This window comes from Leucopleurus acutus (genome assembly GCF_964270905.1).
Source record: "Leucopleurus acutus genome assembly, chromosome: 3".
Classification (NCBI taxonomy): domain Eukaryota; kingdom Metazoa; phylum Chordata; class Mammalia; order Artiodactyla; family Delphinidae; genus Leucopleurus; species Leucopleurus acutus.
This window is the reverse complement of record NC_139145.1, coordinates 135970393-135998065: the sequence shown is the minus strand read 5'-3', so window position 1 is coordinate 135998065 and position 27673 is coordinate 135970393. Positions and strand designations below refer to the sequence as shown.

Genomic DNA, 27673 nt, shown 5'->3' with positions numbered 1-27673 from the left:
TTTTGATTTCTCCATCGAATCTGAATGAGATCCTTGCCGGGTAGAGTAATGTTGGTTGTAGGTTCTTCCCTTTCATCACTTTAAATATGTCATGCCACTCCCTTCTGGCTTCTAGAGTTTCTCCTGAGAAATCAGCTGTTAACCTTATGGGAGTTCCCTTGTATGTTAATTGTCGTTTTTCCCTGTTGCTTTCAATAATTTTTCTTTGTCTTTAATTTTTGCCAACTTGATTTCTATGTGTCTCGGTGTGTTTCTCCTTCGGTTTCTCCTTCCTGGGACTCTCTGCCCTTCCTGGACTTGGGTGGCTATTCCCTTTCCCATGTTAGGGAAGTTTTCAACTATATTCTCTTGAAATATTTTCTCGGGTCCTTTCTCTCTCTCTTCTCTTTCTGAGACCCCTATAATGCGAATGTTGTTGTGTTTATTGTTGCCCCAGAGGTCTCTTAGGCTGTCTTCATTTCTTTTCATTCTTTTTTCTTTATTCTGTTCCACAGCAGTGAATTCCACCATTCTGTCTTCCAGGTCACTTATCCGTTCTTCTGCCTTAGTTTTTCTACTATTGATTCCTTCTAGTGTATTTTTCATTTCAGTTATTGTATTGTTCATCTCTGTTTTTTTGTTCTTTAATTCTTCTAGGTCTTTGTTAACCATTTCTTGAGTCTTCTTGATCTTTGCCTCCATTCTTTTTCTGAGGTCCTGGATCATCTTCACTATCGTTAATCTGAATTCTTTTTCTGGAGGGTTGCCTATCTCCACTGCATTTAGTTGTTTTTCTGGGGTTTTACCTTGTTCCTTCATTTGGTACATAGCCCTCTGCCTTTTCATCTTGTCTGTCTTTCTGTGAATATGGTTTTTTTTCCACAGGCTGCAGGATTGTAGTTCTTGCTTCTGCTGTGTGCCCTCTGGTGGATGAGGCTATCTAAGAGGCTTGTGCAAGTTTCCTGATGGGAGGGACTGGTGGTGGGTAGAGCTGGCTGTTGGACTCATGGGCAGAGCTCAGTAAAACTTTAATCTGCTTGTCTGCTGATGGGTGAGGCTGGGTTCCCTCCCTATTGGTTGTTTGGCCTGATGTGACCCAACACTTGAGCCTACCAGGGCTCTTTGGTGGGGCTAATGGCGGACTCTGGAAGGGCTCACACCAAGGAGTACTTCCCAGAACTTCTGCTGCCAGTGTCCTTGTCCCCACAGTGAGCCACAGCCACCCCCTGCCTCTGCAGGAGACCCTCCAACACTAGCAGGTAGGTCTGGTTCAGTCTCCTATGGGGTTACTGCTCCTTCCCCTGGGTCCCAATACGCACACTTCTTTGTGTGTGCCCTCCAAGAGTGGAGTCTCTGTTTTCCCCAGTCCTGTCGAAGTCCTGCAGTCAAATCCCGCTAGCCTTCAAAGTCTGATTCTCTAGGAATTCCTCCTCCCATTGCTGGACCCCCAAGTTGGGAAGCCTGACATGGGGCTCAAAGCCTTCACTCCAGTAGGTGGACTTCTGTGGTATAAGTGATCTCCAGTTTGTGAATCACCCACCCAGCAGTTATGGGATTTGATTTTATTGTGATTGCACCCCTCCCACCATCTCATTGTGGCTTCTCCTTTGTCTTTGGATGTGGGGTATCTTTTTTGGTGAGTTCCAGTGTCTTCCTGTCAGTGATTGTTCAGCAGTTAGATGTGATTCCGGTGCACTTCTAAGAGGGAGTTAGAGCACGTCCTTCTACTCCTCCATCTTGAACCAATCTCAGGTTAGATAATTTCTAAAGGTTCTTCATGTTCTAAGATTCTATGAGACTGTTCTATGTGAAATACCTTGAAATCAAGAACCAGTTTAACCTGAGGTTTCTTTCCATCCTAGATAGAAGAATCTGAGAACATTTGTCCTCATATGTAACAGTGGCATATAAAGTAATATAACTTTTTAGGAAAGTCGTTTGACAGTGTGTATCCAGAGCCATAAAAATGTTTACACCACCTTGACCTCGAAATTTCATTTCTGAGGATCTAACCTAAAGAAAACATCCAATTATTTAAGAATACCAAGGGAACAGTTGTTTTCATAGTATTTTATTGAGGTAAATGGCATATCCTTAATGTTCAAAAATAAGGGAATAGTTAAGTAAGTGGTAAATAGTAAATCCACTTAATGGAACATCATGAACCCATAAAAATAAAAATTATAAAGCTGCTGATCCCATCACACTTGAAGTGACTTGAAATGGTTATGGCACTGTGTATACAGTCAGACAGTACAGAGATACTCTTAGGTCATAGAATCTTGAGTTTGCTTTCTGACTCTGCCCCTGGTTATGACTTTAGACAAATTGCCTTATTCCTCAAAGCCTCAATTTGCTTATTTATTTAAAAATATATATAAAATTTGGGTTGTTATGAAAAAGAGATGAAATAATACCTGTAAGGTGCTTAGTGTTGTGCTTGACAGACAGCTGACCCTCAATAGGTATTGTCTATTGTTGTATATTATGTAATATTGTATAGAAAACATTCCTCTTATTATTAGTATTATGATAGGCAGAACAATGCCCTAAAGATGTCCATGTCCTAATCCCAAGATCCAGATCTTATATGGCAAAAGGGACATTGCAGTTGTGATTAAGTTAAAGATCTTGACATGAGGAGATTATCCTGAGATACCTGGCTGGGCCCAATCTCATCACATGGGTTTTTAAAATCAGAGAAGCTTTCCTGGATGTGGACAGGGGATGATAGAACTATAGAAAAATGGTCAGAGATATGCAATATTGGCTTTTAAGATGGAGAAGGGGGGCACAGCTAAGCCACAGTGGGCAAGGAAATGGATTCTCCTCTACAGCATCCAGAAGGAACCCAGCCCTGCCAACACCGTGATTTTAGCCCAGGGAGACCTAGGTCTGATTTCTAACTTTAAAAGATAATATATTTGTGATGTGTTACCATCAAGTTTATGGTAATTTGTTACAACAGCAATAGAAAACTAATACAGGTGTATTATATACCTACTAAGAGTAGCTGACATTAATACTACTACTAATTAGTATTGAATAGTTACAACATTAAAGACATTGCCCACAAAGACATTGAAGTCCACAAAGATGTGAGTGACATTGTCACTTCTCTAAGGAAGTTCACACACTTTAACACGATATTTAATAATATATTAAATAATAATGTTATTTTATAAATAATACTATAGTAATTTTGGTATTCTGAGTGATTATCATTGAATTCCTTAAAAACATAAACTTAAAGAACTCTAAATCTATTATTCTCAAAAACTTTGGGTTAATGATTTGCTTAGAGCAGACTTAGAGAATTCAAGACTGAAAGATACTGCTGTAAGCATAAAAAGTTAAGACAACCTTCATTTCTGACCACAGTATTTATAATACATGACTCCTGTCTGCCCAGAAAAGGAAATTTGGGGGTATGTTGTCTACAGTCTGCTCAGATGATGTGTTTTTTTTGGTTTGTTTCAGAAATCCTTTCATTATCTTAGTGACAGGTTGGTGCTTTAGACATTTTGCCAACATAAAGTCTATTATATGTAAGATTTCTTCCAAAATAGAAAAGCACTCAGAAAGAGGTCAGGGGAGAAAAATAGCTTTTTTCCCCCCAAATATTATTCTAAATCTAAAATTAAGCTTTCAAAATGTTTCCTTGTATAGGTTACACATTAAGAAGAGTTTGAATGTGTTCTCCCAATCCATGTGGATTGAAAGTTGTTAGACTATGGAAATTCTTACTGAAGAAGAAAAGTGAGAGGTAGACAGTTTATTAAGAAATCCCATAGTAACCAATAATAATCAGAAAGAAGCAGGAACTGAAGCTGTGCAACCTCCCTCAGGATGGAATCATCCACCTGTCTTTCTATAGCCCAGTAACTGCCTTTTGCCAACATGCATTCGGCAAGTGGGTTTGCTGGTGAGAATACAGTCGAGATCCTGTTCCCTACCTCCCCCACCCACAGTTTGCTGATTTCTAATCACGCTAGACTGGTTCACGAGGAAAAGTAAAGATGTGAGGCCAATTCATGACATCAAGTCAGATCCTACCTGTTTCCTCTTACCTCACCAGATCGTAGCACTTTTCCCAAGAAGTGAATCGTGAGAGCTGACAGGATTTACTCTTTATAAATCTACACACAGAACCATGCCATCAATTTTCCTTTCTCTTCAGTCGTGTGCCTTTCCTTTTCAGAAAGTGATATTAAGCTTTTAAATCTTTATAATGATTATCCTTCTATTACGACTAGACTTTACTGGGCCCTTGTTCTCACTTTCTCTTTATTGTCTTTAGATGCCTGAGCTTCAACCAGGACTACCTGACTGGTTGTTATTGTCACTGTGAAGATTTCAGCTAACGGTTTAGTAATCAATTGTGCATCATCAAAGTCAAGTAGATAATCACACAACTCCAAGCCTCAGACATAATTTTCAACTTATTTTTTAAAGGTTCTTTTATCAGTTTGCATTCACAGCTCTGAAAATTGCAAAAAAAAAAAATCACTGTGTACTCTCACCCCACTCACCCCACTCTCTTCTTAATATTTCTAATAGAGCTGCATGAAATACAACAACCTTTGTTTTGCACAGTCTTCTTTTCCATTTTATTTATGTATAAACATGACCGTAAAGTTTTTATTTTTTAAGCAATACTGTGGTTAGTAACATAAAAATATAACACATTACACATTAGAAAAAGAATATTTTACAGTCTCTATTATATATAGTAAATTTTTTAAAAAGCTCTAAGTTGAAGAAATGAAAATGTGAGAAAAATATTCATGAAGGGGAATATGGCTGAGGAATTGTGTTCCTTTAGGACTTGTAAGAATAAACATATTTCAGTACAAAACTTCTGTTCCTCTTTTAAAATTTTGGAAGAAAGTGGAACTATTATCTTACGGTAAAATACTTGGTAAGTAAGTTATCAATATAATCTTTTTCTCAGTAAAAAATGCTATTCTGTGGCATTTGGAAAAATAATCTGCCTTATACTCCAATGATGGACAGTTCTGGTTATTAGAACATTTCTTCCTTCTGTAGAGTTGAAATCTCCATGTGGTAATTTTTATCTATTGATTTAGCTCTGTTCTCTAGAGATACAAAGAATAAATCCAATTTTTCACTCAAAAATTAATAATAATCTGCTTTAAAGACACAGTTTAAAATTTTAAAGGTCATGAAGGCCCAATTAAAAAGAGGAATAATTGTGAAAAACTGTTCAAGCTTACTTTTAATCAAACAAATGAAAATTTAAATCACAGCAAGGTGATATTGTTTAACATTTATTAGAGCATCCACAATTTTAAATAATAGTAATGTACCTAATGTTTGTAAGAATTTGGTTAAACTACTCTCTCCAGTGGCTGTTCATGGAATGAATTAGTACAAATATTCTGGAAACAATTTGTCAGATATTAGAAGAACCATTAAAAATTTGCTCCAGTAATCTATTCCTTGAAATTTGTCATCAAAAAAATCCAAAAGAAAGAAAAAAATTAAATACTCAAAGATGTCTGTGCAGGCTTAAGTGTAATGCCAAAAATTTAAAAAAACACCTAAATTCCACCATTCCAACAGGGAATGGTCCTATGGTATAAACACAAGGCATTTATACCTTAACTGAGAAGGAAGCTTCAACCATTTAAAATTACAATTAAAAACCTAGGCAGCAGTACAGAAAACGTTTACATTTACTATGATTACAACTGTATAAAGTTATGGATTTCTGTGGCACAGACACATGCATCCAAATGAAATACAGTTGATTTATTTCAAAGGAGTAAATTGAGATTGCGAGAGTTTTGTATGTGTGTGTGTGTGTTTTCTTTTCCTGTCAATGTTATATCATTTGTGCTTTTAAACAATGAAAAACTGAGGTTTGGGGAAAAATACCTTTTCAGAATGAAGCAGTTGTGGTAGATAATTAGGGAGCACACTAAAAGCTTCTACCTAAACAAACTTTCCTGCATTTAAGTATATATATTTATTTTCAAAAAAAGAGAAGTCCATATAAACATATAACAATGATTCTCCCAACCGTTTAAAATGGATCTTAACTTATTCCATGCAAACTCCAAGGGGCCAGTGAGTATATCCGGCGTCTGTCTTTCATTAGGTTACACAGTAAACTCCGCCACTGTTTCTGGAGATGTGCTCTACATTGCCGGACAGCCACGGTACAATCATACAGGCCAGGTGGTCATCTACAGGATGGAGGATGGAGACATCAGGATTCTCCAGACACTCCATGGAGAACAGGTAAACTTCAAAATCGTTGTTTTCAATTAATCCATTCACACTCTATCTATGTAAATTGAACTGTCTGTTGTCCTAAACTTTTTAAAAACAGTACCCCCATATTCAACATGCACTGTGAACAGGGCCCCATGTTAAGTTCCTCGGAGGAATCTAAAGTGTCTGTGTCTTTGGCGTCAGTAATGTTTCAGCTGGATGGAGGTAGGTGTAGGATGTGTAGATAATGATGTAGATACAGATGTACAAACATATACACAAGCAAAGAAATCTAAAACATTAAGAAGCATGAAAGTGCCAGGGCCACAGACAGTAAATTCAGAACATAGATTCTTTTAAGCTAGGATGGTACAGAAAGTCTTAATAAGAGATAAAATGTGGGCTAGTCTAGAAGAAAGACAGAATGTAGATAGGTAGAAAGCACAGTGAAAGAGCCAGTGGGGCCCAACTGTGTGAGGTTTTGAATGGTAGACTAAGGAATTTGGATTTTCCCCCGGAGGTGATGGGAAATAATTTGTAATATGTAAAGTCAGAGAATTCTCATTAGATAATATTGAATATTAAAAGTCGTTTAAGAAATTATATATGCAATATGCAAACATAAGTATATATAAGTCTTTTTTAAACTGAAAGAAACATCTGTGCTGTTGTTGGTTATTATTAAATGGTGGTAATTTGGGTAATTTGTATTCCTTTCTTCATAGTTTTCTGCATTTTCCAGGTATTCTAGAATGAGATTTTATTCTACATTCCTCATAGGATGGGGGCGTTCTTGGGCTTCACTAAACATTCCAACTCACTAGACTACCCCCCCCCCCGACACACACTCACACAAACTACTCAGAAGGGCAGGGCAGCACCGGCCTCCCTCCCCTGTAGGAGCCCTGGAAGCAGCCCAGCACAGCAGCACAGCTGAGGTGCCAAGAGACAGACACTTAAAGCAGGTGCAGGAGCTGCCCTGGCTTTAAAGCCCTACAGGAGCCAACATCTTTTATAACAGCACCATAGACATAGCTTCCCTGGGTCCTGCTAAAGGCATGCAGTTAGAAGAGTCACTGCAATCTAGGAAGCCCAAAATATGTTATCTCCATCGGGTGTTTATAGTTCCACCCAGCCTAAATGCAATGTTCCAATCAGAGGTTTTTTTCACCACATTCCATGTTGCTAAGTGTTATAGCTGAATATGATGATCATATTTCCAGGGGGACAGAGTTAGAATAAGCCAAAGGTCAGATTCTCTTTTACCAGCTGAGGGGGTGTTATTAGCCCTTTGACAACATTTATAATCAGAAAATGCATAAACAATAAAAAACAAGGCTTTTGTTGGAGCTGAAGGATGAGGCGAGAAGAACCTGAAATGATAGATCAACAATAAAAATAGAAAAGGAAGGGATATGGCAGACAGAAATAAGGAAGAATTGACAAGATTGTAAAAGAAACCATTTGGATGACATCTTAGGCCCATTATCACTCTATTGATTGTCTCTAAGACAGGAAGTGTAAAATTTTGTGAAAAAAATTGCTTATGAACGCTTGAGGAGAGTATCACGAATAATGTAAATCATGAGTGATTTGAGTTTCAAGCCTGGGAGTCTGGGAGAAAGGGCGCCATGATTAGAATGTCAGCAACTCATAAAAACAAAAATAAACAAATGGGACCTAATGAAACTTAAAAGCTTTTGCAAAGCAAAGGAAACTACAATCAAGATGAAAAGACAACCCTCAGAATGGGAGAAAATATTTGCAAACAAATCAACGGACAAAGGATTAATCTCCAAAATATAGAAGCATGCAGCTCAACATTAAAAAACAAACAACCTAATCAAAACTGGGCAGAAGACCTAAACAGACATTTCTCCAAAGAAGACATACAGATGGCCAAGAAGCACATGAAAAGCTGCTCAACATCACTAATTATTAGAGAAATGCAAATCAAAACTACAATGAGGTATCACCTCACACCAGTTAGAATGGGCATCTTCAGAAAATCTACAAACAACAAATGCTGGAGAGGGTGTGGAGAAAAGGGAACCCTCTTGCACTGTTGGTGGGAATGTAAATTGATACAGCCACTATGGAGAACACTATGGAGGTTCCTTAAAAAACTAAAAATAGAATTACCATATGACCCAGCAATCCCACTACTGGGCATGTACCCAGAGAAAACCATAATTCAAAAAGACACATGCACCCCAATGTTCATTGCAGCACTATTTATAATAGCCATGTCATGGAAGCAACCTAAATGCCCATCGACAGACGAATGGATAAAGAAGATGTGGTACATATATACAATGGAATATTACTCAGCCATAATGAGGAACAAAATTGGGTTATTTGTAGAGACATGGATGGGTCTAGAGACTGTCATACAGAGTGAAGTAAGTCAGAAAGAGAAAAACAAATATATTAACGCATATATGTGAAACCTAGAAAAATGGTACAGATGAACCGGTTTTCAGGGCAGAAATAGAGACACAGATGTAGAGAACAAATGTATGGACACCAAGGGGGGAAAGCAGAGGTGGGTAGGGGTGGGGGTGTGCTGGATTGGGTGATTGGGATTGACATGTATACACTGATGTGTATAAAATGGATGACTAATATGAACCTGCTGTATACAAAAATAAATGAAATAAAATTCAAAAATTCAGAAAAAAAAAAGAATGTCAGCAACTCAAGCAGTTTAGATATTTTTTAAATGGTATTTGGTTTTAGACATGTTTTCTGTAACAGTGAGTACAAATTCAAATGGTTGCAGGTGGCAGGGAGGTAAGCAAATAAAAAAGCTGCTGGACAGAAGACAATAGAAAGTGGGAGCCATGGGCTGGGCAGCTTGTGAACCATCCACGGGCTTAGCCCCTGCTCAGCTTCAGACGGCTATTGCCATGTGGGAATGAAGACCCAATATTGCCAGATCTTACAACATTTTATTTAACATTTGTAATTAATTCAACCTAAAAGCAAAGACCTTTTAAACCTTTCATAAGCCTATGAGAAAAGGACATTCAAAAAATCAGTGTCTAGCAGCTGTCTGGCAATCTGTAGAAATGTAGAACTGGGAGTCTTGAGAAGGAAGATGGAATGCATTTGCCATTTGAGATAGTGGGAATTGGTAGGGGAGAATTGGTCATCTAAAAGAAGGGAATGGTTGCAGGTCTGAACTCAGGGGAGGCCAAAATCTAGGGAATGGAAGGAGAGAAAGGAGCCAGCAAAATGGAAAGAAAGAATGGTCTGTGATACAGTGGCAGAATCAGAAGAGCAAAAGTAAAGTCATGGAAGATGACAGGAAATTTCAAGGATAAAATTATACAGCACGTCGAATATCAAACACAGGTCAACATTTGAGAAAGTTATTGCACTTGGATGATGAAGCACAAGTACCCTGGATTTCCCTAAAATTCATCCCTATCATTAAAGAGAAAATACAGTCCTGATAGAGGATGGTCCCCCAGCAATCCTTTTATATTTCTCTATCTCTCATAGCTGCTGGGACAAGACTTAGCGATTTTGTTGAGTAGACAGTCTTCTAAGACTCTAAGGTGAAATATGTTGCCCCAGTGTTCCGAGATAATTCAGTTCCTCATGGTGTATTTAAACATATACTGAAGCCATTCCGGAATGCCTTCTATTGTTTATTTCATTTATTTCCTTAAAAAATTGTTGTATTATTACTGATCTTTTCTGATTTGTGGAGAAGAGAGGTTAGGGTGAAATACAGAGGAAATCCTTTCTCTTATTCTCAAGCTACAGAATCTATGACAACTGCTCATCCCCCAGGATGGACCTAATATTCATTAGCTTCATGCAAGAGCAAATAAAGAGCTCTCAGGTAGCATCGGTTTCTATATTTCATTTCCTTTCTCATCTGACTCCCAAACACTCTTCTCAATTGGTATAAGTAAGAGAAATGCAGGTTTTTAGTTTCCTTGAGAATTTCTTATGTTCATCACCTGTTTTGTTCTGTTTTGTCTTGTGTCCTAGATCGGTTCCTACTTTGGAAGTGTTTTGACGACAGTTGACATTGATAAAGATTCTAATACTGACATTCTTCTAGTCGGGGCTCCTATGTTCATGGGAACAGAGAAGGAGGAACAAGGAAAAGTGTACATCTATGCTCTGAATCAGGTAATGGTAACCGTAACCTGATAACTTTGGTCGAAATCTGGGAGAATCTTTCTTTCTTAAAATTTCAATTAATAATGTTGTTCTAATTTTTCACTTGCTTCGGCAAAAGGAGCAAAGAAGCTTTCAGGGCCAGCCTACCTCACTAACTCCTCAGTCTCTAAACGAACATTTAGAATTCTGGTAAAGTAGTTCAAACTGTTAGATATTTTCTGCTTGTAAATGTGAACTTTTTAAAGAGTATATAGAATAAAGATAAATAAATCTCACTAAATTGCTAAATTTACAGAGCAACCATTCGTGAGCTCTGGTCTAGAGGTGGGTCACATTAACAGTTCAAGCTCTATGTGTGTGTGTGTGTGTGCGCATGCACGTGTGTGCATGTGTGTGTGTGTGTGTAAAGGGGGAAGGGGGAGAGACTGTGGAGAAGCAGTGACTTTTAAGGCAGTGACACCAAAGACTTTGAGCAAACTGCTGCGGTCTTTGGAATACTTCACTCTGCTACAGTGAGATTTTGTTTTTCTGATCCTAACTTTAGACATCATTTGCTAAGCGAAATAATTCTTGATTTCTTCATTAGAAGAATTTTTTGATGTTTACAGCAAAGTTGGGATGTATCTATTTAGCTTGTTAAATTATTAGAGTCTTTCCCATATTAATTATTTTAAATCATAAATTACATCTTTCTTCCTATCATCTTTTTGATTCCTCCTGTCAACATTTTTTTGCCCCTGTGCTGTTTTTCCCTTTTTTCCCAAGAAAATCTGTTCCTGTTCATCATTGCTAGCACTTGCCATCCTTTATAGGGGAGAATAGAGAGAGACTTTTCCAAAAAGCACAATAACGGGTGAAGAAAGGATAGTGACACGAATTGAGTATTTTAAAATTCAGCTCTTCAGCTTTAAAAAGCTGCTGTGAGTTATGCACTCACTTGATTACATTAAAAGGAGAATCCATTAAAGTCCTCAGTACATCATCTTTCCCACACTGCTACAGTCTGTTCTTTGAAATCTCTAACTTTGCTCTCAGATAGACACACTTTTTAAGAAATTTTACAGACTTTACCACTGAGGTACAAATGGTTTTTAGTAGCGCTGATTTAGTATGTACTTAGAAACTTCGCTCTGCTGTAGTAATGACAGAAATCCATAAGTATCCTGTTTATCTTTCTTCCAGACAAGGTTTGAATATCAAATGAGCCTGGAACCCATGAAGCAGACTTGCTGTTCGTCTCTGAAGCACAATTCATGCACAAAGGAAAACAAAAATGAACCATGTGGGGCTCGTTTTGGAACAGCTATTTCTGCTGTGAAAGACCTCAATCTTGATGGACTTAATGACATCGTGATAGGAGCACCCCTGGAAGATGATCATGGGGGAGCTGTGTACATTTATCATGGAAGTGGCAAGACTATAAGGGAAGAGTATGCACAAGTAAGAAGTTAAATCTACAGATTCTTTTATTTAATTATAATTTAGTGTAGCAGGAGTGGATGTTACTGCAATACAACAGTGGTGTATTGTCATACAATCAGTGGCAATATATGGGGTTTTTTAGCTTTATTATTCATTGAGATAACATTGGTTTATTATATTACACATATATTTCTGATTCTGTGATTCTTGCCCTTAAGTGATAAGTGGGTTCAATACCAATGTCTTGCTTCATGAGTTATTTAATTTTTTTCCTCTGTCTCTTGGGAAACTAGATTTCTAATTCTAAGTTTTCTTTATAGAAGAATTACTTGTAATTTTATTCTTTTATCTAGTTTTTTTTTTTTTTTTCTGTTGTTATTTGCCTTGTCTCCATGACCTGATCTTTTGAAATGGTAAAAAAAGCAAAACAGGGGCTTCCCTGGTGGCGCAGTGGTTGAGAGTCCGCCTGCTGATGCAGGGGACACGGGTTTGTGCCCCAGTGCGGGAAGATCCCACATGCCACGGAGCTGCTGGGCCCATGAGCCATGGCCGCTGAGGCTGCGCGTCCAGAGCCTGTGCTCCACAAAGGGAGAGGCCACAACAGTGAGAGGCCCGTGTACCACAAAAAAAAAAAAAAAAAAAAGCAAAACGAAAGAACGCTTTTTAACAATGCTATTTAACATCTACAGTGTGCCTCATCATAATCAGAGGATACCACTTTCTGAGTAAGAGAACAATAATTACATGATTTAGCCAATAAAGGAGATGAAATTGTTTTTATATTCAATACCCATGTTTTTATAATAAAATCACATTAAGTTTATATTTATGAATTAAATTGGTATATTTTCATCAAATAAATTTGGGCTTCTGAAGGTTTATAATTTTCTCCCAAGTAATCCCTCTTGGAAAAAAAAAAATCTGAATAATTAAACTTAACCTGCAGGGGATTTCTTTTGTTCTTGTTTTAAATTTATTGTCAGTTAATGGCTCTAATACATAAATGTAACTTTTTCCTACATGAGAAAAATGTCCATTTACAGAAGTGTTTCATGCATTATAAAAGTAAAAGAGTTTAAAGGAATTCTTCTAATGTAGTTGTCTGTTTTTACGTAACCATAGTTAATTAGGCATTGAACAGCTACTTGTAAACAAAATAGAATTCACTACTTTTCTAGCTTACATAACATGAAAAGGAAATCAGAACATCAATTATTTCTCTTTACAGTTGATTGTTCTTCGGTTCTGTTGTCAATAGAATTCTCAAAATATATTCACGTCTTGCGAAGTTGTGCTTAATTTTTCATAAAGTCATAATGACCTTAATAGTGAAACAACAAAATAAAGAGCATATTTCCATAATGACACTGCTATCCATTTAATAAGTGATTTGCTTCTGTTAAAAATCTTCATGGTTTTTTGTAACTGGAAATAGGCTGTATTAACTATGGGGGCATGATGGAATCAGGAACTGAAGGAAGGAGTTTCTTGTGTTCTACCCCTTTATTCATTCAGTTTCAATCCCTCACATTTAATGAGTGGCATTTGCAGTAGAAAAAGAAGGATTTTTAAATCATTAGTAAGTAGACTAGATTGCCATAAGGAATTAATTTTGTAAAATGGTGGTAAATCAAGGTGCAGCTTTAAGCAACAAAAACAATAAAGAATATTAGAGTTGAGTTTGTTTAATTATTGGCAAAATGCTTTCCCAAGGATAGGTGAGGATGTGCTCATTCATTTCCATGGTAACTAGAGGTGCTGCTTGTGTATGGAATGGTCCAGAATCAAACTGAATCAAGTCCTCCAGCAACAGTGGGGCTGATAACTCCTGATTTTTTTGCTGAAAAAATAAGGAAATAATTTCCACTGAGCCACAAACATTTAAGCATGAAAAATGTTTCCATCTGGTTTGCCTTATTTTGCTTCTTATTTTATGATATTTAAGTGGAAAAACAGGAGGATAAGGAGATCCCGAGTTTAGGGTGTGTCTGTCAGTCGGGTTTCCCTGCCATCAGGTTCTATTAAAATATTATCAGCTTGAACCCAAGCTAAGTCAGGAAGTACAGATGTCAAACATATTATGTATGGTAATGTGCACAGATCAGTCTTCGAGAACTCCATATTCATTGTGCCTTCCCAACATTGTGGATACATATGAATGAAACTGAGTCTATTATGCTCTTGACTTTCAGAACCACTTTTGACAGACAGTAAAGATTGCATATTGAAAAATGTATTTGATAGCATGTATTATTTATACCCAGACTCAAAGTTCAGTGAACCCCAAACTGACCCTAGGATAATTTTGTACTCACCCTCTTGCTTGTATGATGTGTTTACAGCACCTTTAAATATCTCTGTGTAATGGAATTGAACAGGAACTAGAAAGTAGAGCCAACTACTCATAATGTTTTCCTTGAGGATTTGACAAGATGACGTTATTATAATATTTTCCCCTCTCCCTGGTGTCAATAACCCTGAAATGATTTTGTCTGCACTATAAAAAGAATATCCTTTGGGAATATCTGAGTAATTCCTCTTGTCTCCACATGAGGGGCCTCTTGGGCAGGTTTCCAAAAGATCTCTAATTCTAATTTTTTGTTAACCAATTCAAGTTCTCAGATTTATTTGAAATTGTTTTTGAAGAGACTCTTCTGACATTAAAAACTCTCTGCTGGGATTTTCACAGCGTATTCCATCAGGGGGAGATGGCGAGACACTGAAATTTTTTGGCCAGTCTATCCACGGAGAAATGGATTTAAATGGTGACGGTCTGACTGATGTCACTATTGGGGGCCTTGGTGGTGCTGCCCTCTTCTGGTATGTATTTGAATAACATCCAATTAATATGATAATATTTTCCAAACAGTTCCAGAGCTCAGAGTATGATAAGAATTTATATACCAAATGTCTGTTTCTTTTTGTGCTCCATTATTCAGATAAAAATTATGCAGTTTGGAAATCTGAGAAGTTGATAAATCTTAAAAATAGAGAAACCATATTAAAGGAACAAATAGAATCAACACTTAGTTAGGGTATCTATTATGTAATTGTCACTAAGATAAGTATTCTGCTTGGAGGGAAGCATAGGGGAAAAGTGAGCCTCATACAGGATGTATATAAACAAGAAACTTTCCCTAAATTTAAGTTACTTACAAGCTTTTAGCTCTTCATTCATTTACCTAACACATAGAACTAGACATTTGTGCACCATTGTCTGATTATGTTTACATTGTTGGTCAAGCATAGAAGCATCTACAGTAATATCTTTTCTCAGCCTTTAAAATGCCTGCATCCCCAAATTAATTTCAGTTAACTGTAAAATCCTCATCAATCGTCAGATATATTCATTAATACCATTTTATTAATCAATTAACTTATTAATAAGATAATTTATTAATTAATAGCATTAATAACTAGCTTTAACTAGTTAATAAGACATGATTTCAAAAAGGTTCTATTTGAAAAAATGTGACTAAAAAATGTCAATAACCTTAAGGAGAAATTTGTGTGATAATTTTGAAATATGTTGCAAACTTTGTTAAGACATATAAAGGAAGGATTTAATAAATAAAAAATATTTATGCCATGTGCCTCAATGGAAAGTCCACATGTTGATTCTTTCAAATTAATCATTAGTTTAGTGCAATTCAGATAGTCTTTTGCCAAACTTTATGTAGAAGGATAGTAAAGAAAATTGTGAAAGAGGTGAAGATAGAGACTGGAAAATATGACTTTGTCATAATTTAAGATAATCCTTAAGAACTAATGGTCAAATAAAAGTTGTACACTAAACTATACAGAGTAACCATTATGTTTTTTAAAAAATGTTTTTAACTGTACAGTAGAGGGAAAGGAAAACTGAAAGGTGATGCCTAGGAGGGGAGAATGCTGGGCAGCAATGGCTGTGACTTTCGGGGGAGCCCACCCGAAACCAAGGCTCCAGACCAGAAGTCACCAGTTTCGGGAACAAAGAGAACATTTAGTTTTTGTTCGAACTGTTAATCCTGGATTAATTCATTAAGATAATCTTTACCCAGGAATATTTATTGTATTCACCGCTGTATATTAAAATATATACATAGGTTTTTTTGTTTTGTTTTTTGCGGTACGCGGGCCTCTCACTGCTGTGGCCTCTCCCGTTGCAGAGCACAGGCTCTGGATGCGCAGGCTCAGCGGCCATGGCTCACGGGCCCAGCCGCTCCGTGGCATGTGGGATCTTCCTGGACCAGGGCACGAACCCGTGTCCCCTGCATCAGCAGGTGGACTCTCAACCACTGCGCCACCAGGGAAGCCCAAAAAATATACATACGTTTTAAGGACGATTTTTATTCTCCAGTTTTGTCTCAAGGGCTTCTTACAAAGCCCTGAAAACTTGTTTCTGGCCTTTCCTGTCCCCAGTCAAGGCTTTATCATCGAGGGGCCAGAATGACAGACTTGGGTCCCTGTTGTCGCCCAGCAAAATGGACTAAACCAGTATACTGCAACATGAAGACCAAGATTTTCAATGCTGAAGGAGGCATTGAGAGTGGATATGGATGGCAGGTGATAAACATAGGCCCACCCAGCAGTCAGGGACATCCAGGAGCAGATGGGAGAACCCCATCCTGTGGGGAGACTGAGCCACAGACGCTGTGAAGATCTGCATGGGGCAGAGAGGAGATGTGGGTAGGGGAGTGGTCAAGGCAGCCTCATGCCCAGAGGATCCAAACTTCCAAGCAGGAAACTAGACACGCTCATTCATTCATTCGTTGCTGGTGAAACAGTAAACTGGTTAAAACGCATTAGCAGGCATTTGTCACTGAAGTGTTAAAAAGCCTTAAAATGTTCATACTTTTTCATTTTACCTCCTAACAATTTTTTAAAGATATAGTCTATGGTTAAAGATGTGTGGTCTTTAGAGTAATCACAGTGCTGTAGGTTATAGATATTTTTTTGAAGAAGGTAAGATAAATATCCAGTAAGAGAGGTTTGAGTAACTAGATTATGGTTCATGCATATGTTGGAATCGTATACTGCCATTAACAATAATGTTCTCAGAAAAATAGAAATATTGGAAGGTTGTTTATTATATTATGTTTTTAAAGTACTTATGCTTGTATATGTATATGGGCCAGTGTGTGTGTGTGTGTGTGTGTGTGTGTGTATACTTATGCATGTATGTGTGTGTATGCGTCTCTCTCTATACAGACGTACATATATATGTATATGAATGGTGATTATTGTTGAATGATAGAATTACAACTGATTTGTATTTTCTTTGTTTCCTTTACTATATTTTCATATTTTCTATGTGTAAATTGTTTTAAAAGAAAAATAACTATAATTTTTCTTTTCAAACGCAAAAGCATAAGCAGGGACCTATGTATTCACAAGATACCTAGCTCTAAAGAGCCAGTCTGGTTACAAGGCAGAAACCAGATAACGGTGTTCAACAATTATGCTGGCTTTATTCTAAGGCATTAGCGTCAAGCTCCGTATACCCTGCCTAATTTTGTATTACTCTGCTCTCACTTCAGATTACTGGAAATCACTGGGCTTTGGAACTAAAAAGACTGGGTTTAAAATCCCAATTTTGCCCTCTGAACAGCTTTTGACCTTGGATAAAATATACTTGATCTCTCAGAGCCTCAGTTATCTCACATATGAAAGAGAGATAATAACATGTCTTGTTATGAAAGTTAATTTAAAATTTAAATGAATAATAAATAGCGTGTGTGCCTAGCACAGCGCTTCAAATGCTATTCTGCTTCTCCTTCTCAGAAACAGGGACAAGGCTGAACCTACAAGAAGAACAGACAAGTATTAATAGTGCAGAAACGATGTCCAGGGGCCTCTGGACTCTTTCCAGATTGGGAGCAAACTCGAAAGTGCCGAAAATATGATTTTGGTTCTAAGGTTGCACCTGGTTGCTTGGTTTTATCTCTTTTCTATCATGGGCAATATGGGTCTTTGGCCTATAAATTGTAGGGGATGAAAAATAATTTTGCCTTTACCCTTCTGAGTTCTTGGCTGAGATGACTGTAGTAAAAGAAGACAAATAAGAAAAAAAAAACCCAGAAGTTTATTAACACGTATACCTCATGTATACATGGGAGATCCCAGGGAAAAATGAATAGCTTCCCCAGGTAGCTTAGCATTCACACTTCAAAATCATCTTAATAGGGAAAGGGGAGGGGGCTGTAGGCCTCAGGGGAGAGTAAATGATTTTTTTAGGAAAGATGAATAGGCCCTCAGGAGAATAGATGGGAGGTAAGATGGTTTGCAACAAAGTTTGTCTGGGTGTGGTGTCCACTGCAACCTCCTCTCTTGTAATGAGTCGATTTTCCCTGGTTGATGAAACTCCTGGGTAGAGATTTATGACAACTGAGTTTCTTTTGGAGGATCTGTCTTTAAGTAAGTAAGTAGAGTTCAGAGGAAGCCTCTCCCTGCATGTTTTGTGTTTTAAGTGCCTGCAGCTCAAAATCAATATACCAAAGCGGCATGTTTGGGGGTGGCCTGTCCTAAACTCCTATAGCCGTATTTTAGGGTTGCATATTCTGCTACCCTTCAGAAACCAAAGCCTAACATGGTTCCAGAATAACCTGGGTGCCTTCAGAACATCAATTCCAATTTCTTCTATATCAAAGATTCAGGAGAGAAAGGAGTCCTGAGAGCCCACACTGTACACCAAGAAGAATCCTCTTGGGTGCACTCACTTTGCACTGCCAAAATGATGGCATGCATTAAATGTAAAAATGTGTGAGTCATCACCATGGCTTATGTGTTTGCAGGTCCCGAGATGTGGCTGTAGTTAAAGTGACCATGAATTTTGAACCCAATAAAGTAAATATTCAAAAGAAAAACTGCCGCGTGGAGGGAAAGGAAACAGTATGCATAAATGCCACAGTGTGTTTTGATGTGAAATTGAAGTCCAAAGAAGACAGGATTTACGAAGCTGGTAAGTGTCGTATATACAGAAGTACTTTGGGGCAGGAGGACAATGTATTTGCTCCTGCATGATGAAATCCAGTGAGATATTTTTTTTTATTTCCCTCGATGATAGGAATCTGCACATCACCTTTGCCCCTGCAAACAGGTTGAACCTTGAAAAAATTCTATTGCAGAAGGAATAGGTTATGGAACCCAGTAAATTCTGGAGCAGAAACTACATGCTTATATTTGGTGGCCTTCCACAGCTGGATTCCATGTTTCCCCTCTGGCTCTCCTATTGACTGTGAACAGTCAAGTGCTAAGGAGATAGAAAGACAGAGACACCAGTTGAGAGGCAGAGTTGGAAACTGGGCTCTCTCCAGTAAGACTGGTACTGCCGAGGACCTGACTGCCCAGCCACCCTACCTTCCTGAGATTCCTTTGCTCCAGTCAGGAGGTGACCCTGGTTTTTGAGTGTCAGACAGATTCCGTGTGTGTTCTCAGGCACATCACGTCAGCCTGGGTATCCCCCTTTTTCCTGCACTCTACAATTTCTAAAGCGGTTTTTAATGATATTGAAACATGTTGGAGTCAAAACTATGAAGGCCATTGGCTGCCGAAGAGTAATTTACTCTGCAAACCAAATACAGGTAGAATGAGAAAAACCCCTCATCCTTAAAATCTATTTTTCTAAATTTTTTCTACATGTGCATGTTTATGATCTGCAGTGGACCTCTGACTGGAAGATAAATGAGGTATAGGAATGTAAAATAACAATTAACATTTTCATATGCAACATTATTTGTCTTATTTTTGTGTGGTAATTAAGCAATCAAGTAAGAAAGATTGTTGCCTTCATAGAAAGTATAAGGTTTAACTTGTTTTGCTCGTTGTGGTATGCTTATTTTGTTAAACTTATTTACTAGGCTTATATTATTATATCCTTTGAACATAGTCTAAAATGACATTTTTTATAAAATAGGTTAAAATGTCACTAATGTATTTTTTTCTCTATTGAAATACAACATAACGGATATTCTAATCAGGGATCCAACATTTCTACACTAAAAAAAAAAAAAATTAAGTGAAAACCCAGTAAACATAGGCATGGACAAGAAATTAGGTGGTATGTAGGGCTGTGTGTGTGTGTGTGTAAACATACATATACATTTTAAAATAAGCGTAATTAAACATTAAAAGCCTTGTGAACTCAGGCAGTTCTATAGAGTTCCTCAAGGTTATCTTCATGACTGCAAATACATTGTATTACAGTAGTATGGATATGCTGAATAACAGAGAACTTTTGTCGACTGATTGCCCAAGAGATTTTTCTGTAATGTTAATTTAATGAACTGGATCATATGAAAATCACCTGAAATGAACATATCTGTCAATTATTCTTTTTTTATTTTTATAGATATGCAATACCGTATCACACTAGATTCTCTAAGACAGATATCACGGAGTTTTTTCTCTGGAACTCAAGAGAGGAAGATTCAAAGAAACATCACAGTTCGAGAATCAGAATGCACTAAGCATTCCTTCTACATGTTGGCAAGTAAATCATATATAATAGCTGCCTTGTTCCAAATCAAAAATATAGATGTCTTATTTCAAGTCAGTCAATCTTACTTTTATTTCAAAGTGCAAATCATGAATTAGACTTTGTTCACTTTTATCAGAAAATCACAGGTCTGATTTTCTAATTTCCAAATACATTTCATAAAACTATCTTTCATCTTCCCTGTGTATGCTATCAAATATCCCTATATTATGGAACATCAAAAGGCACAGTACACCAGTTGATAGAGACCTTGTATTTCATTCATTTATTCATTTCATTCATTCTTTCTTTCTTTCTGTCTTTCAACTTGAACTTTAACAACAAGTTAGAATCTAACTCGTTGAACTTTTGTGGGCCTTGTCCGTCAGAAGTGCTTAAATGCCCTGAGGGGAAACTGTTGGGCCATATGCATTCCAGGGTCTGTTCTTGTCCACTGAACTATGTGTTTCACTCTTTGACTTTAGATTAAAGGAAAAAGATCTGGTATTTTCTATCATCTGTAGACTTTGTGCTACCTGTCCCTGTTTTGGTGGATGAGGGAGCCTTGGAGAGCAAATGATGAACCTCTAGAGATGGCTGATAAGCCAGTTTGAACCATTTTAAATGTATTTTATCGGGTCACTGTGTATGTGGGACAGGAGTTTCTTAAACATTTTCTTAAAAGGTACATGACACTAAAGAAGAAGAAAAGAAGAATGGATGTACTGAGAAAACACTGATTTTGTTAACGGAGACTGAGACTTACAGACTTGAACATGATCTTGGAATTTTAAATGAAATAGACCTATTTGCCCCACCTCTGACTTATTTCTGTACTCTTGATGCATTCATCTTCCATATTTTGAAAATATTGTAGTCAGGGGCAGGAAAGTGACAGAAGACATGCGTGCTGGTGTGCCATGTTTACTCTTCCTCAGTGATTTTCAAGTCAATATTCCCCATGACATATGTCAAAATAAGCTTATTTGGTCAACATTGAAGTCAATTTATGATTAGAAAAATAAAAATGGAGGGGTTTTTTTAATTTGTTTCATCAGAATTGAACATTTAGGAGTTAGAACTGGGATAAGATTTGAAAAGCCATGAAACCAGATTTCATGCAGTGCCTCCAACCTGCTTAAAAAGCATTGTAGTATATGTTTCTCCAAAAATTTAGTATCTAGCTATATCTAGGTACTGGGACTAAAAGGAATGAACTAGTTTCAAAATTTCCAAAATTCTTCTGGATTTTAATGGATACTTTAACATTTGTTCTGGAGTCAGCCAGGATGGAATTTGTATCCCAGCTTCCTCACTTTCTGAGTAATTTTGACAAAGTGGTTTAGTCTCTTAGAGACTCAGTTTTCTATCTGTAAAATAAAGACTGTAATTAGTATGCATCTTGGAGGATTGTTGAAATAATTCTCAATAATGTGTATAAAGCTCATAATTCTGGATATGTCATGAATGATGGCTGTCAATGATGATAGTATAAACAATGTTTATCACATCCATATTATTTTCATATCATTTCACATATAAAGTTCTTACAACTCAAGGTATATATTATATTAATGAAATGCAACTCAATTTAAAGAAGGGTTGCTCCCTTGAAGTTGAAAGACTTTCCTATAAGTATTACACAGTGATTTTTAGCTCGAGGTCTCAAGAGAAAGGATATTATTATGTAAGTAGCTTTGAGGGGTACATCCTGACATGGCCAAGAACGACCTATCCATCATTCCAGCAGGCCCATCTGAGAAGCTGGACGTGAGTCAACTGGTCGCAATAGGAAGCCTCTGCATTTGTTCTAGCAGCGTCTCTTGTCGAGGTAGAAGGGCAGTCTCTCTCCAGTGAAGCAAAAGCCTGATCAGGTCATATGTCAGATCAGGTACACAAGAATGTCCAGTGAGCCTGGCCCACAGGGCAGAAGAAGGAAGCCATGACAAGGTCAGAACATCCAATTAATATGATGCCGATAACATATTTTATGTTTTCACCTCTAGGACAAGCATGACTTTCGGGACTCTGTGAGAATAACTTTGGATTTTAATCTTACCGATCCAGAAAATGGGCCCGTTCTTGATGATTCTTTACCAAATTCAGTACATGAATATGTAAGTCAGATTTTTTTTAATTCAGAATACTTATTTGTGGATATATTGGGGAAAAAAAACTGAAACACATAAACAGATGTATACACAGAAGCCTAAATCAATTATATTATATAAAAAAATTAAAAAATTAAAAAAAGAATTAGGGGTTCCCTGGTGGCGCAGTGGTTGAGAGTCCGACTGCCAATGCAGGGGACACGGGTTCGTGCCCCGGTCCGGGAAGATCCCACATGCCGCGGAGCGGCTGGGCCCGTGAGCCATGGCCACTGAGCCTGCGCGTCTGGAGCCTGTGCTCCGCAACGGGAGAGGCCATAACAGTGAGAGGCCCGCATACCACACACACACAAAAAAAATGAATTAGACTCTTCTAGACTTTTCCCAATTCTTCTAACTTCCTACTGTTGGAGTTTAAGGGAACTTATAAATGACACCTATTTTTATCGCCCCAAAACTTAGGACCAATCGAAAGAAAGACATGAGTTGGCCAATTGGAACTCCCCTTTATTATTAATGAACACTGGGTTGCAGGGCATGGTTTGGGTATAATAGGTGTCCTCCTACGGAGCCAGACATAGACCACAGGTAACCAAATAGGTCATTAGCAGTGCTCAGCAATCTCAGGCCAGCAATCTCGGGCCTTTCCGGGGGCCCACCTTGTAAGACTTGCAGAATGGAAATGTAGATGTGTGCTTCCCATGAGCTCACCACCGCCCCAAGAGCAGAAGAGACAGGAAGGGACTGAGCTGTGTTCACCTAGTTTTTGCTTCCAAATTCACAGTCTACTGTCCCACCCCTGAGAAAGAGCGAGTGAGTAAAAGGATGGGATCACAAGTGTGGCACCAATGGAGGAATCACTAGTGGTGGAGAATTAGCTTTCCCCCGCACCTATCTTCTGCTTGCCCTTCTCCCTCCCAAATATATTTATTGAGTGTCTTATATATACCAGACATCAGAGCTTACAGTCTAACCTAGGAAATAGGTATTAGGTAGTAATTAAAGCACATGCTCTGGAGAACTTCCAGAGCCCAACGGGAACTTCTGCTAGACTGAAGTGTTTCAGGGCCACTCCCTGGAACTTATGACATTGCATTTGAGACCTGAAGCCTGGGAAGTGGAAGAGCAGTGGTCCAAGCAGAGGGATATGTGCAAAGGTTCTGAGGCATAAAAGGAACTAAACTAAAACCACTAGCATGGCTGAAGCTGAAGAGCAAGGGTGGAAGGTCATGTGGGATGAGGCAGGAGGCACAGGCAGGAGCCAGATCACCAGGACTTTGTGCCACTGCACAGATTTTAAATGTTTTTGGGGAGCCATGGAATGCCATTGTTGGTTCTAATTGGTTCACTGATAGCACTGGATTAAGGATTACTTCAGCTGTGCAGTGGAGAATGATTGGAGGGAGTCAAGAGTGGGTGTGGGAGACCAGTCAGGAAGCTGTTACTTTAGTCTAGGGAGGAAATAAGATGGGTTGGACTAGAGGTGGTGGTGGAAATGGAGAGGCAAGGAGAGCTGTGGGAAATATTGAGAACAGCGGTAGAATGGACTGTTCTTGGTGATGGATGAGATAAGGGGAAGGGCTTAATGAAGAAAAGGAGTCAAGGGAAGCTCCCAGTTATGTGGCTTGCTCATTTTCTACCCTCTTGACTGAGGCTATTATGAGCCTAAGTATTTGATTCTTTTAAATAGAAAATCTCATAATCAGAGGTGAGTGTTACAGTGTTCTCTCGTAACTTTGGATTGTAGAGTACTTGACTTATTTCTTTGAAACTGTTCTACTCTGGCAGACGAAAGCCATTGAAAAACATCTGTGAAAACTGTGCATTCCTTAAAGGAATGGAAGAATTTATAACCAAAAGTAAAGGTTATAATTTTCCCCTATCAATTATAGGAACAACTGTAAAAATTCCTTATGATTTCTGCAGTGAAATCTATTCTCTTTATGATTTTCTTCTTTCGGCAGTATGTCATTTCTTTTATGCAAGTTCATAGGTAATTTTCAATAATGCCTAGCTAAAGTTTGAAAAATGTTTTTCTGTGAACATTTCAGATTCCCTTTGCCAAAGATTGTGGAAACAAGGAAAAATGTATCTCGGACCTCGCCCTGGATGTCTCCACCACAGAAAAGGGCCTGCTTATTGTCAGGTCCCACAATGATAAGTTCAATGTTAGCCTCACAGTCAAAAATAAAGAGGACAGTGCCTATAACACCAGAACCATAGTGAATTATTCTCCAAATCTAATTTTTTCAGGAATTGAGGTAAACTGTTAGTTTTACATTTATTTATTCTTGTAATACTCACACATTGAACCTACTTTTCATACTACTGAGGTAAATTTTTATTACATTGATTTTAGAATAGAAAGCATTTTGTACAAAATTAGTACTCACTGATGGTGAAAGGACCAAGATTTTTTTAAAAGCTTTGTCTGGATATATTTCTTTAGAGCTCTACGACTCTTCTTGGATTCAGTATGAGGAGAGGATCTCTGATATACCAAAACTTTATGCATGGGCTTCCCTGGTGGCGCAGTGGTTGAGAGTCCACCTGCCGATGCAGGGGACACGGGTTCATGCCCCGGTCCGGGAGGATCCCACATGCCGCGGAGCGGCTGGGCCCATGAGCCATGGCCGCTGAGCCTGCGTGTCCAGAGCCTGTGCTCTGCAACGGGAAAAAACTTTATGCTTCACAGAAGGCTTACACCACTGAAACTGAGACTTGAGTCAAGAAAAAAAATAAACATAACACTCAAAGTCAAAACAGTTTAACAGAAGGGCAGAGAAGGGGTAATACATGTGCTGAACAATAACAAAATATTTACATGCAAAAAAATCGGTACCATTCCCTACTTTTTCTATGCACAATCCTTAATCTGGCAAGAGAGTTGTATTAAATGATTATGTCTCATTGTCATGACAGAAGGTTGTTTTAGTTTTTGTTTTGTTTTTTTTGGCCATGCCACGCAGCTTGCAGGATCTTACTTCCCTGACCAGTGATCGAACCCAGGCCCCTGGCAGTGAAAGTGCCGGGTCCTAACCACTGGACCACCAGGGAATTCCCCAGAAGTTTTTTATTATTTTGGCAATAACATACAGCTGCCTAAGATGCTCTATCAGGATTAATTAATACTTACAAATTTGAACTTTGCTTTTAATTCTGATCTCTGAATGAATTCCCCTGAATTAAAATTCAGTATATATGAGTTAGTAATATATATAATTCATATTAAAAGCAAATACACTTATTATATACAATATTAAACACTTTAATTGTCTAGTTTCTATAAATTCAGATTTTCACTGACATTTCTCTCCATTTATTAGGATATCACTTAGGGACATGATACTAAGATAGGCTTTAAAAACATCCTATATTACTACCACCTATTTTATTTTATAATAATAAACATTTATTACTGATAGGTACTATTCTAAGTTTATAGTTTTTTTTATTTTATTGAAGTATTGTTGATTTACAATATTGTGTTAATTTCTTCTGTATAGCAAAGTGACTCAGTTATACACATATATATACACATATTCTTTTTCATATTCTTTTCCATTATGGTTTCTCACAGGATATTGAATACCCTGTGCTATACAGTCGGACCTTGTTTACCCATCCTATACTACCACCTATTTTAGATTCAGGAAAGAATGTTAATTAAAAATCCAAATGTGCAAATTGATGCTGGGAAAATATTACCACTGAATTCTTCTCAGAAAAGAGGACTATATGAAATATCATTGTATCTTCTTCAAATGACTTCATGGCCTTGGCATCGAGGCAGAGCTATGAAATCAACAAGGCCTCTCTTCTCCTCCTATTAATGACAACAGTAGTAATAATAATAATAGCAGTCTTTTCTTGAGTCGTATTATGTGTCAGAAACTGTTCTACAAGTTCTACTTATTCATAGTTATTTAACTCTCATTAATTCCTTTGTACGTAGGTATTATTATACTACAGAGATTCTAAGATCAACCCCTTTTTTCACAATTTAACATTTCTGTAATTGCATTTTACAATTGCTGTGTTAATTTAACAGGCAGCATTATTGTTTCCTTCTTATTGGTATGTAAAATACTGGTGAGTCTCATATTCAAGGTCATTTTCAATTTGATGAGATAGAGTTCGACTAACCCCACTTGACAGAAAATCAGGCCGAGAGAAGTGAGGAGTCCTGAAAAGGATAAAGCTAACAGTGGTAGAATCACAGTTTAAATCCTGGTGTTTCCAGGTCAGAACTCAAGCTCTTACCCACTCCTCCAGTGACGACCATTCACTGTGGGCTTCCATGTGTCGGTCCAGTATGTGTGGGTTATTCAGCCACCTATCCACCCTGTGAGGTAGATGCTGTTAGTACTCCCATTTTTCAGTGGAAGATCTAGACAGGCTGGTGTGATGCACTTCATCCTACAGCCATCCTTAACCGAAGTGATGTTTTCACATTTCCATGGGCTGTGGGACAAGTGATCCCAGAATGCTGTGACTCTCACAACTATACTGAGAAACAAATCCTAGCAAAGCAGTCTAAGGCTCCGCTGGGAAAATTCTAGACCATCAAGGTCAAGTATTTCACCTGCGTGTCTGCTCTAATTCTGTTTACTTTCTCTTCCTAGGCTATCCAAAAAGACAGTTGTGAATCCAATCATAATATCACATGTAAAGTTGGATATCCTTTCCTAAGAAGAGGAGAAATGGTAAGCAGATTATAGAAAATACGTGTGGCAATTGGATATGAAAAATAATCTGCTCAAAGCCAAATATATAAATCCTTCTAGTGGTAGTTTAGGATGACATAGATGAACAAGATTGAATTCAAAATTGTGAGATCTTGAAATCAAAAGGCAATTGCGGCATGGGTCAAACTCAAACACCAGGACAAAATGAAGAATTTTTACTCTACAGCTTATATGATAAATGGAGCTGGGAAATTCTGGTATTAGTGTCGCCTACGTAGTAGGCTTTTCTACTGTAGGAAAAAGAATCTTTCAAACCAGTTGGTTTAGAATTTTGTATAGAAACTCTACTTCCATTTCTCTTTTTTTAAAATAACCTCACTGAGATATAATTCACATTCCACAAAATTCACTCATTTAAAGTTCAGTGGGTTTTAGTATATTCACCAAATTGTGAATTGTGTACCATCACCACAATGGATCCTGTAACATTTTCACACCCCACAAATATACCATGTATGCATCACTAGTTACTGCTGTTTATTTCCCCGATAACCCCTCCATCAATCCCAGGCAACCACTTATCTACTTTCTTTCTCTATGGATTTGCCTATTCTGACATTTCATATAAATGGAATCATACA

The 27673-nt window shown here is 37.7% G+C and overlaps 1 protein-coding gene across 1 annotated transcript in view; it reads left to right on the top strand.

Moving 5' to 3' along the window:
• The window catches only part of ITGA1 (integrin subunit alpha 1), a 168167-nt gene that overhangs the window by 116390 nt on the left and 24104 nt on the right, over window positions 1-27673 (top strand). The window contains exons 12-20 of the mRNA XM_082836793.1: window positions 6104-6246; window positions 10225-10368; window positions 11542-11799; window positions 14471-14601; window positions 18555-18721; window positions 20111-20247; window positions 22243-22353; window positions 24396-24605; window positions 26970-27050. Coding sequence (XP_082692919.1) covers window positions 6104-6246; window positions 10225-10368; window positions 11542-11799; window positions 14471-14601; window positions 18555-18721; window positions 20111-20247; window positions 22243-22353; window positions 24396-24605; window positions 26970-27050 — 1382 coding nt within the window. The remainder of the gene's footprint in view (window positions 1-6103; window positions 6247-10224; window positions 10369-11541; window positions 11800-14470; window positions 14602-18554; window positions 18722-20110; window positions 20248-22242; window positions 22354-24395; window positions 24606-26969; window positions 27051-27673) is intronic.